At 41.2% G+C, this 12760-nt stretch overlaps 1 protein-coding gene across 1 annotated transcript; it reads right to left on the bottom strand.

Annotated features, from left to right (window-relative positions):
* Positions 1-4015: 4015 nt before the first annotated feature.
* Positions 4016-4784, bottom strand: Cetn1 (centrin 1). Its single transcript, XM_031366265.1, has one exon. The coding sequence runs from the start codon at positions 4730-4732 to the stop codon at positions 4214-4216; it is 519 nt and encodes a 172-aa protein (XP_031222125.1). The 5' UTR covers positions 4733-4784; the 3' UTR covers positions 4016-4213.
* Between the last annotated feature and the right edge of the window lie 7976 nt (positions 4785-12760).

Here is a 12760-nt window from a genome sequence, read left to right on the forward strand (position 1 = left end):
ACCCCTAAGGAAATAGAATCAACCCTGTCTCGAAAAACCAACCAACCAACCAAACAAACAAACAAAAAGCCCTGGGCCAGATGGGTTTAGTGCAGAATTCTGCCATACCTTCAAAGAAGACCTAATACCAATACTTTTCAAACTATTCTACAAAACAGAAACAGAAGGAACACTACCTAATTCATTCTATGAACCCACAGTAATGCTGATACCTAAGCCACACAAAGACCAATCATGGAAAGAGAATTTCAGACCAATTTCACTTATGAATATTGATGCAAAGATACTCAATAAAATTCTTCCAAACCAAATTAAAAAATACATCAAAATGATCATTCACCATGAACAAGTAGGCTTCATCCCAGCGATGCAGGGATGGCTCAACATACAGAAACCCATCAATATTATCCACTACATAAACAAACTCAAAGAAAAAAATCACATGATCATCTCATTAGATGCTGAAAAAGCCTTTGACAAAATTCAACACCTCTTCATGTTAAAAGACTTTGAAATTCAGGGCACATAGCCAAACATAATAAAAGCAATATGCAGCAAGCCAACAGCTGACTTCAAGTTAAATGGAGAGAAACTTGAAGCAATCCCACTAAAATCAGGGACAAGAAAAGCTGCCCACTCTCTCCCTATTTATTCAATATAGTACTCAAAGTTCTAGCTAGAGCAATTAGAAAACAAAAGGGGGTCAAAGTATACAAATTGTAAAGAAGTCAAGATATCACCATTTCTAGATATATGATAGCCCTAACTTTAACCCTAACCTTAAGTGACCCCAAAAATTCTACTAGAGAACTCCTACAGCTGATAACTTCAACATAGTGGTGGGATATAAAATTAACCCAAACAAATAAGTAGCCTTCCTCTACTCCAAGGATAAACAGTCTGAGAAAGAAATTAGGGAAACAACACCCTCCACAGTAGTCACAAATAATATAAAATACCTTGGTGTGACTCTAACTAAGCAAGTGAAAGATCTGTATGACAAGAACTTCAAGTATCTGAAGAAAGAAATCAAAGAAGACCTCAGAAGATGGAAAGATCTCCCATGCTCATGGATCAGCAGGATTAACATAGTAAAAATGGCCATCGTACCAAAAGTAATCTACAGATTCAATGCAATCCCCATTAAAATTCCAACTCAATTCTTCACAGAGATAGAAAGAGCAATTCACAAATTCATCTGGAATAACAAAAAACCCAGGATAGTGGAAACTATTCTCAACAATAAAAGAACTTCTGAGGGGAATCACCATCCCTGACTTCAAGCCATACTACAGAGCAATAGTGATAAAAACCAAAGGGTATTGGTACAGTGACAGGCAGGTAGATCAATGGAATAGAATTGAAGACCCAGAAATAAACCCACATACTATGGTCACCTGATCTTTGACAAGGAAACCAAAACTATCCAGTGGAAAAAGACAGCATATTCAACCAATGGTGCTGGTTTAAGTGGCGGTCGGCATGTAGAAGAATACAAATTGATCCATTTTTATCTCCTTACACAAAGCTCAAGTCCAAGTAGATGAAGGACCTCCACATAAAACCAGACACACTGAATATATTAGAAGAGAAGGTGGGAAAGAGCCTCGAACACATCGGCACAGGGGAAACAAAGCACCAATAGCTCAGGTTCTAAGACCAACAATTGACAAATGGGACCTCATAAAATTACAAAGCTTCTGTACGGCAAAGGACAATGTCAATAGGACAAAATGGCAACCAACAGATTGGAAAAACTTACATCTGATAGAGGGCTAATATCCAATATATACAAAGAACACAAGAAGTTAAATTCCAGACAATCAGATAACCCTATTAAAAATGGGATATAGAGCTAAAACAAATAATTCTCAACTGGGGAATATCAAATGACAGACAAGCACCTAAAGAAATGTTCAACATCCTTTGTCATCAGAGAAATGCAACTCAAAACAACCCTGAGATTTTACCTCACACCAATCAGAATGGCTAAGATCAAAAGCTCAGGTGACAGCAAATGCTGGTGAGGATGTGGAGAAAGAGGAACACTCCTCCAATGCTGGTAGGATTGCAAGCTGGTAGGGTCACTTTGGAAATCAGTCTGGTGGTTCCTCAGAAGATTGGAAATAGTTCTACCTTGAGGACCCAGCTATACCACTCCTGAGCATATACCCAAAGGATGCTCCAACATGTAACAAGGACACATGCTCCACTATATTCATAGCACCCTTATTTATAACAGCCAGAAACTGGAAACAACCCAGATATCCCCCAGCAGAGGAATGTGCCCCAACCTGCAGGAGTTAAGCAATGGGGTTCTTGAGAGAAGGGAACATCAACAACAAATTTGGGATCAGGAGACACACAGAATGAGACAAGACAAAAAATTCTGATCAAGTCTCAATTTACTCTAGGGAACCAAGGGTCTTTTAAAGCTACAGAACACAAAGGTATTTGCCCAGGTGCACGAGACAAACTGGTATTATCACTTGGTTAATGTAAAAGGAATATCCCCATATCGTAAAATGTCCAGAAAGGAGTGTCGTTATTGTAAGGTGTCCAGAAAGACCCTATCATAAAATGTCCCATGTCAATTGTGGGAACAGAAGCAAGATAGTGGAAGAAACAGAAGAGTGTTAGTTAATAAATGGTGGCCCAGGGACAAGATAGAGACTGAGATGCCAGGGGCTTTTGGGCCCCAACAGGTATGGATACAGAAAATGTGGTACATTATACAATGGAGTATATTCAGCTAATAATAACAATGACTTCATGAAACTGGCAGGCAAATGGATGGAACTAGAAAATATCATCCTGAGTGAGGTAACTCAGTCACAAAAAAACACACATTGTATACACTCACTGATAAGTGGATATTAGCCAAAAAGCTTGGAATACCCATGACACAACTCACAGACCATATGAAGCTTATTAAGGCCTAAGTGTGGATGCTTCAAACCCACTTAGAATAGGGAACAAAATAATCACAGGAGGCAGAGGGAGAAAGGATCTAGGTGGGAGAGTGGAGGGGGAGGGGAAAAAAGGGGGCAAGACCAGATAAGGGGAGAGACAAGAGACAAGTCCAGAGGTCAAGGAGAACTAATAGAAATAACTAGCAGTGGGGGTTAGGAACTTGGGGAACCCAGATGCCAGAGATGCTAGAGGCTCCCTGGACCCAGTGGAGATGACATTAGTGGGAACAACCAACAGTAGGGAGACAGAACCTGAAGAGACCACATCCAGTAGATAAGCATGGCCCCCAGTGGAGTGAAGAGGCCACCCGTCATCTCATAAATCTTTCACCCAGAATTGTCCCTGTCTAAAGGAAATACAGGGACAAAGATTGGAGCAGATACTGAAGGAAAGGCCATCCAGAGACTTCCCCACTGTGTGTGATCCATTCCATCCGCAGACACCAGATCCTGACACTAATGCTGATGCCAAGATGTGATTGCACACAGGAACAGCACTTAAGACAGTTACAGATACTCACAACCAATCATTGGACTGAGCCCCAGGACCCCAGTGGAAGAGTAAGGGGAAGGGCTGAAGGAGCTGAAGGGGATTGCAATCCCATAGGATGAACAACAGTGTCAATGAACCACAGGATCCATCAGAGCTCCCAGGGACTAAACTACCAACCAAAAAGTATACATGGTCCATGGCTTTGCACATTGCCTCCCAAGTGCTAGGATTATAGCTGGGTGTCATCACACTCAACAAACCTACACTTCCTTTTTGAAGGGTAAGCAAGGTTTTATTGAGGAATATCTTTCCTTAAATAGTTCTTAAGTAGCCACATTAGTATCCGTCAGAGTAGTATCCACTTAAACGAAAAGCTAGAATGAACCTTCTGGTAAATTCTAACTCACCATGCTAGTCCACTAACTTGTCATGAAGGAATCACAGCTTGTGCATGTTATTTAAAATCACTAAAGTGACCAGAGAACCACAGTTTTATTTGACCCAGGAAATTGTCCTCTGTTCAGTTTAATGAATGGCAAGCAGTGAGTAGACTCCAGCCTCGAAGATCTTTAATTGAGATTTGTTCTTGCGAATTAAACAACAGAAACTCATATAGTACATATCTTCAAAATTTATAATTAATCTAGAGGCTTCTAAGCCAACCAAGACAAAGGAGGAGGGAAGGGGCAGGCTACATCCGTTCCGTTACACTTTCACAAAAGCCGAAGCAGGGACCCCAGCCAGTCACTTAATAAAGGTTGGTCTTTTTCATGATCTTAAGAAACTCTTCCTCGTTCACTTCTCCGTCGCCATCACGATCAGCTTCATCGATCATTTCCTGCAGCTCCTCGTCTGTGAGGCTTTCCCCTAGCTCGTTGGCCACACGCTTGAGGTTTTTGAAAGAAATTTTCCCAGTTTCGTCGTCATCAAACAACCTGAAAGCCTTCAGGATTTCCTCTTTGGTGTCTTTCTCGGCCATCTTCTGAGTCATCACGGCCAAGAAGTCATTGAAGCTGATCTTTCCTGTGGCCTCTTTGTCCACTTCTGAAATCATTTTCTTCATCTCTTCCTTCCTGGGTTCAAAGCCGAGTGCTCTCATGGCCACCTTCAGCTCCTTCACATCGATGGTCCCGCTCCCATCAGAATCGAAGAGGTCAAAGGCTTCCCGAACTTCTTGCTTTTGATCTTCGGTGAGTTCGGGCTTAGGACCCACCTTTCTCTTGTAGCTGGTAGAGGCCACATTTGACTTCCGGAAGGTGGTCGCCATCTTCCACCACAGTTGGGTCCGTAACGGTGCTCTGACGTCACATGTGTGTGAGGTGCCCCTGCTAGTGCGCCTGCGCCAACCCCTATGTGGCTCTGCCCACAGAGCCCCAGACCATCAATGAGATCTTATTTACCTTATAACTCAGTTTCCTCAGTTTGCCATTCAATTTCCACGAGTTAATACCTGCTGGCAAGAAACTTGCTACAGCTATTGTTGTCTCTATAATTCTTTGGAACATGCCGTTCTTTCCAGGCCATAGGCACCTGCAGTTTATTTATTTGTGCATATTTATTTGACAATTATCTGCTCCTTTTCCACACTAATTAAAAGGACAAATATAGGGTAGTCAAGTTTGAGTTTGACCACTTGGTATTAAATTCAAATAAGAAGGAAGACCATCAAATGGCATACCATGTGTTCTACTAGACAGGATTAGAAAACAGGTAGATAGATGAAAGCACTTCGGTGTAAAATTGGAGGAAGTTTACTCCTGTCGAACTGGAGTCAACTTTCCTGGCAGTTTCTTAAATATGACATGCAATATCCAGTATCATTCACTTCTAGTACCTGGGTTTTTGTTGTAATTTCATTCAGTAGGCTTTTGACTTCCACAGAAGTCAAAAAGGGTAAAGTATTCTGGTACGTATTTTTAGAATCGTAGCAATGTGTTTGCTCTCACTCACTGTTCAGTACAGGCTGCACAGAACCCCACATTCAGGGAGGAACAACCACCAAGCAAGAAGGTTTCTTTAGGGGCAAACTATATTTACAAGGGAGAAATCTTCCTTTTAGCTCCACCTGAAAATTTATAGGAGAAACACTTAAGGAAACAGCCAAGGTCACCTAAAGGTCGCCTCTGCTCTTAAAATCCTAACCAAATGCACGAACATTTCATGCCTGCCATCTTTCCTCTGAAGCCTTAAATTACATGACCTTAAATTAAACATGCCCAGTGATGGACACCTTACACCAAGCAAGCTCAGAAGGGCCCTACAAGTCTCCTTTCTTATATGAGTATTCAGCTTCTGAAATAAAACTCCCACACTTTATTTGATGGGCTTGTTGTTTTTGCAGATAATGTCAATGTTCTCCTTAGGTGCTGCAAGTAATAAATCTTTCTGCACACTTTCATCTGGTCATGCTAGTAGGCTTCACTCTCATCTAGAAGAGAAGCCATTGTATTCAGTTACAGTTGTTCCTCTCTGACTCCAGAGAAGGAAGGTGATGATGCAGCATATGTGGAGACCTAAAATTGTCTTTTGAAGTTAAAGAGGTCCTTCTGGGAACCAAAGAAACAAGAGAAAAGTGCAAGCTTGTTTGGGAAGAGAGAAAGGAAGGAAGGAAGGAAGGGAAAGAAAGAGAGTGAGAAATAAAGGAAGGAAAAAGGAAAGTTACCTAGCAAATGAAGATAGCTGACTTTTAATTTTTAGTATTCTTTAACCCCCTCCCCCAAATTTGTATTTCCCAGTATTTGATCTGTACAACAGATGACATCTGGAAGATTTCTTTGCTCCAAAGCTTCTATATCCCAGGCACCCAGAACAGTGCTTGACACATTGAAGGGTTATTGATACCCATTGACTTCATGCACAATTAATATTGATCCTAAAATAACTTCTAAGTCATCAAATGAGAGGAGGTGATTCAAAAGACCCAATAATGCTAGGAATAGTTTACAGAACTGTGTTCTGTTTTGTTTGGTTTGGTTTGGTTTGAAATTGTGATTCAATGCTGATTATAAGGTGTGTTTAGAAATTTTGTTTAGTTATTTGGTTTTCCTGGAGTCAAATGCAGGATGTCATCCATGCTGTGAAAGTACCCTCCACTGAACCCCAGCCCAGGCCAGCATGCTCAGCTGGCCAAATCTTACTACCCTCCCCAGTGACAGTGGAATCAGGTCTTAGGTACAGGGGTTTTGAAAACAAAACAAAACAAAACTTATTTGGTCCATTCCCTCTCCTGCATTTCCTGCACTTATTGCATCTTCTTTCAACTCTACATCTTATTATCTCTGCAGATTTGAGGAAGTCAACTTATCCCCTTCATGACATCCCTATCTCTCATTTGAAATACCATAATAAACTCCCTAATGTATTTTTAGTTTGAAAGCCCACAGAAGCTCCATGGACCCTTTCGTAATGGGACTACCCAGCACTGCGCGCCAGCAGGTCAGGCCTCAGGTCCTTCCAAACTTGCATTTCCTTTGGCAGCCACTCTGTTGCCTAAATTTAAGACAAGCTATGATGTGTTAGGGAAAACTAAAGGCTAAAAGCTGCCATATAGAGAGCAATGTTTGAGGCCAAGTTGAACTCTAAGCAAACTGGTTGTCATAGTTTCCAGATGTGTGCAATCAGCAGTCACAACAAAGGGCCACCAAAAGTTCTCTTCATAGGAAATGATTCCCTCAAAATCAGTTCTTGATGAACATTCTGTGTTCATAGTCTTAACCCTGACTTGAAAAGGAGACGTTATGTCTCCTTTGGCCTCATGAACCTTGCATTCATTTCCTATCTCATAGATAGAAAAAACAAAGCAAGGCGTAGAAGAGGCCTGGAATGCATGTTTAATAGTATATAGTCAATAAATGTATTCTGAGGTCATACCTTGGCCTTGTCTGAACCCAGCACTTAAATATTTTTCATTACATCATGCTGCCTTAGAATTGAGATTATTAGTAAAACAACATGGCTAGAGAGAGAGGCTCCTGGTCATCATCCATATACCTAAGAGGAAGTAAGTTAAGCAATCTTTGTAGAAAAATTCAACAGGAATTTGTGTCATTTGTCTGAATCCAGGGCACTTTGCTAGCTGCTAAGAAGGCGCCTCTAGGGACAAACTAGTCAATGGATATATAGAGAAAACGGGTGACCCTTTAAAAGACTCTTGGCTGGGCTGGGATATGCTGATGCCTGTAATACAAGCATTTTAGAGACTAAGGAAAGAAGAGAATCAAGAGTTTGGGGCCAGCCTGAGCTACATACAAATAATCCTCTCCACCACACTCTCAAATCCTTAATGCACCTTATTATTCTTTTTTTTTTTTTTAACTAGAGTTCTTTGGAAAACTTTATGAGGGGGGCCGTTGCGGCCACCAAATCACTCTGACTCATCCTTTTAAATGACTTTGCTCACTATATAATACTAAATTCTCTACCCAGAAATGTTAGTTGCTGCTGCTTTCTTTTTTGAATATGTGATAAATGACCTAAGTGCGAAATGCTTAAAAATGTACACCTGCTGGACAATGGTGGCGCACACTTTTAATCCCAGCACTCAGGGGGCAGAGGCAGGTGAGAGGCACCCCGGTCTACAAAGTGATGCCCATGGCTACACAAGAAAGCCTGTCTTGAAAACAAACAAACAAATAAAAAAAAATTTAAAAGTGTGTCTAAACTGAGAAAGCCTATAGATATGTGTGGGTATCATGGTCATGCTTGGTGCCCGTGGATGGATCCCCTAGAGTAGAGTTACAGATAGTTGTGAGTCACTATATGGGTGCTAGGAACCGAGCCCATTACTACAGAGCCAAGGCTCCAGAAATGTGCTTTCTTATATGAACATTATGAAGTAAAGTTACTTCTCCTCCAAAAAAAGCCACACTTTCATTAAGGATTCTACAAAGCTGGTTCAGTGATTGGAACTTTGTGGTTGTAGACTTAGAGTATAGCAGGTCCACTGCCAAATTATCTTGGGTTATCTTTAGTATGTATCTATTCTCATTTCTGCTGCTGAGATAAAACAAAACAAACCAAAACAAAACAAAACCACCCTGACAAAAAGAAGCAAGTCAGGGAAGAGAGGTTTTAACTCACAATTTCAGGCTATGGTCCATCATTTCAAGGAACTTAAGGTTTCAAGAACTTGAAACAGTCACATCCACAGTCAAAATCAGAGAGAGAATAAATGTATACACGCTAACTAGTGCTTAGCGTGCTTTCTCTGCTCTCATCCAGTGCAGGATACACACCCAAGAAATGGTGCTGCCCACAATGGCCAGGTCTTTCTATCTCAAATAGTATATCAGACACGTCTGCAGACCAACCTTATGTAGACAACCCTTTCTTGAGATTCTCTTCTTAGACTGTTCTAGATTGTGCCAACCTGACAAAACTAAGAACCATAGTGCCTGAAATAGCTAATCATTGTCCACCTTTGTACCTGAACATCTCTGTGACCATAAGCTAAAACCTCCTAGGGTACATTAATGGAGAGATAACTTCTATCAACCCAAGAGCTAAAAGTGCCATTAATTGGCATCAGAAACCTAATACCCAGATCGTTTCCTGCTTCTTTGTAACTAGTCTACCTGTTTCCACCCATATTTGAGAGATGACTTAATTTCTTACTTTATTTTACTATAGACCTATATAAGTTTCATGAAATCATATCCACACTGGAAGATGTCATTTAGAGCAATCTAAATTTATGTATGCACCATGATTATCCATATCTTGCTTAAGAATCAATTCTTATTTCCTTTGAGGTGAGAGTTGTTTTTTTGTGCATGATATGTATGGGTTCCCTTGTAAAAGGCCCCTTCCATCTTCACTTAGGGCTAGCATTTCTTTCCAGACAATATCACTGCTGTGTGTAATAGATGTCTCTACACCCTTATGTCCTGATTGCTTGTTGTTTTTAAAACAAAATCCTAAATATTTGATTTTACCAAATGAAGACTCAGGACACTGATGTACAAAAAGGAAAAAACTCCTCTTCTTTCTCTCCCTCCTCTTCTTCCTCTTCTTCTTCCTCCTCTTCTTCCTCCTTCTCCTTCTCCATTCTTAAATACTCTTCAACTCAAAGACCCTTCTTTCTCTTTCCTGGGTTTTCTTACATTCACTCCCTCTCAATTGGTTGCTTGTTCTGTTTCTTGACTTATTGTTGATTTTATTTAATCCTGTTTACAGAAAACTTTTGGGTTAAAGGTAATGGGTTTGCACTGAGCTACATTACCACCACGTGTTTACAGTAAACAGAAAGCTCTTGGATAAAAGGTGTGTGCTATGGCTGAGCCACACCACAACAAGGTTTTTCCAGTTCACAATCTAGGGATTCACAATGTGATCAAATGTCCTGCAGCAGTTGTTTTTGACTTTACATTCACCAAGAGGCAAGCGCATTGGGTTCGGTTGCATAACCATGAGAAGAACACACTGTCTTAGGGTTTCAAATGCTGCAATGAAGTTCTAGGACCAAAAAGTGAGTTTGGGAGGAATGGGTTTATTTGGCTTACATTCCCACATTATATTCTGTTATTGAAAGGAGTTAGGGAAGGAACTCAAACAGAGCAGAAACATGGAGACAGGCACTGATGCAAAAGCTAGAGAGGGTGCTGCTTATTAGCTGACACCCATGGCTTGCTCAGACCCCTTCTTATAGAACTCATAACCACTCAGCTCACCACTCACAAAGGGCTGAGCCCTCCCCATCTATAACTAATTAAGAAAATGCCTTATATCTGGATCTTATGGAGGTATTTCTCAACTGAGTTTCCCTCTTTTCAGGTAACTCTAGCTTGACATAAAACTAGCCAAGTCAGTGTCCATGTTTTTGTTTACTTTTATTCTTAGAAAAAAGTATTATTAGTACGTTTATGAGTGTACATGTCCATGCATACAGGTGTGGTGTGTGTCTGCTTTCTTATGGGTGGCATGAATCTCACTCATATAGCAAACATATCAAGCTCACATGACCTTTACTCACTGAGTCATGTCACAAGGTCCTACCTTTGTTCATTTTCAATTCTTTCTTATAATATTTATTACACACTTTTCAACTCTACATACATGTTAGCAGCAATGCCAGTGTCTTTGGTTGGCATCGGCACGAGGATGCAATATATGCACTTGGAAAATTAAAATGGATACAGTCAGTTTGTTTGTTTGTGGTTTTTCCTATGTGTGTGTGAGCTTTCAGGGATGTCCTAGGTAATCAATTGTGGGTTCTCTGAGAGGAGGAAAGAAGATGGTTGTTTAAATCTAACCATGCATAATTAAGAGCTGAAAAGAGAGGGAAGAGCCATTAGAAGCCAACAACAGTACCTAGAGCCCCAGGTGAGCTCAAGTACAGAGGTGCTACGAAGCCTGTTCCCACTGACTTGGTTTCTGATGGACTCGCAAGGCATGAGACATGATGTTTCAGAGTCTTTTAAAATTTAAGTTGCACTCAGCAAATTGAGTGAATCCCAGTGTCATCCAAGGCAGAAAACATGCATAGTTAAGTGCTTAGAGGCCGCCTCATACTTTCCTACAAGCAAACCAGAGATGCTCCAAAAAAAAAAAAAAAAAAAAAAAAAAGCAGGATGACTGTACTGGACCCCAAAGAGTGCATTTCAAAATCAACAACACAAAACAAAACTATGCGCTCCTAGTATGTGAAGCTATTTACAAAAATTGACTGAGCAGCAAGCAGTTAGTCCCAGTGGTATCTTGAATGGGACTATGAAGCCAAGCCCAGTGACTCAGCCTCGGTCCTTTTGGCAAGCTCAGGGACAGATTTTAGTGCCCAGACAAGGGCTATGTGAGGTCTCTTTCTCTGAACTTTGGGAATGAAGAAGTACTCCTTTCAAACACTAAACCAGACTGTAATTTATAAAGAGAATTTGTCAGAGCTCCACAGTTCCTTTAACTTTCACCCAAATATTCCTTTAGCAAAGGAGAGCTTGAGGCACTCAGTTCACTGGGAGCCAGGGAAGCATGAGGAAGGAGCACCAGGGAAGCATGAGGAAGGAGCACCAGGGAAGCATGAGGAAGGAGCACCAGGGAAGCATGAGGAAGGAGCACCAGGGAAGCATGAGGAAGAAGCTACAGCAGAGGGAAACTTTTTTAAAGATTTATTATTTATTATTATACATAAGTACATTGTAGCTGTCTTCAGACACACCAGAAGAGGGCATCAGATCTCATTATGGATGGTTGTGAGCCACCATGTGGTTGCTGGGATTTGCACTCAGGACCTTCGGAAGAGCAGTCAGTGCTCTTACCCACTGAGCCATGTCTCCAGCCCTGAAATGTTGTTTTAATATACTCTGTTTTGTCTTTTCAAAAAGCTAAGTTTACTTTTTTATTTAGTATGGTACCAAGTTCCACCTCTCTTCTCCGGGTATCTGAGCACTGCCAGTATACCTGCTTGGAGAGGACTGGCTGAAGTCCAGAATGGGTAGGGTCCCTTCTGGCCATCAGGCATCTGCCCACCAGGCCAGGAGGGTATAAGACAGAATCCTGGAGGAGAAGGCTCCTGGTCGAGCTAGAAGTGAGTGTGGAAGGGAGAGGAGCATTCTTTGAGAATCTTAGTGTTACCGCGCCATTCGGCAAAGGCCTTCTCTGACAATCTTTAATGAAGCAGCTCTTTGAGACAATCTTAGCTTGTTCATATTTCTTTATTAGAAGTGGGTTTGAACGCATACCCATGCTGGAGCTAGCTACAGTCCCTTCATCTTATATGTTTAGAATGTGTATGTTTTAGCAAACATGTAGACACAGAGATGGTATTTAATATGGAGTCTGATCTACAATACAAAGATCTCGACTTCATACATCATTTGAGTTTGTGAGTTAACAGAGAAAGGAGGAGGAAGAAGATTGATAATCTAGAATATTTTGAATCTGGTAGATGGGTATGGGAGTGCACACCTGACATCTCAACATCTGGAAGCTGAGACAGAGCAGGGGACTGCACATTTTACTCCAGCTTGGCCTATATAGTGAAACCCTGTCTCAAATATAAAAAACAGTAATAAAATCAATCAATGAACGGTTTCTAGCTTACTTTCTGTCTGTCTTTTTCTCTGAATCTCACTATGTAACCCTGACTGACCTAGAACTCACTATACAGACAATCTGAGTGAACAAAAGTTCCTGAAAAGCAGCTGTGCCTGCAAAGATAGAGTTACTGATTAGAACTGCAGTGATGAGCCACTGCGGCGGAGCCGGCGGGGCCTTGGAGCAGGCTGACCTGACCGGAAGTAGAGCTTGAGCTGCTGTGTTATCCCAGCCTGGTTCCTGGCTGCGCAGGATTCTGCACAGGCTC

The sequence above is a fragment of the Mastomys coucha genome, unplaced genomic scaffold, assembly GCF_008632895.1.
Source record: "Mastomys coucha isolate ucsf_1 unplaced genomic scaffold, UCSF_Mcou_1 pScaffold13, whole genome shotgun sequence".
NCBI classification, from domain to species: Eukaryota; Metazoa; Chordata; class Mammalia; order Rodentia; family Muridae; genus Mastomys; species Mastomys coucha.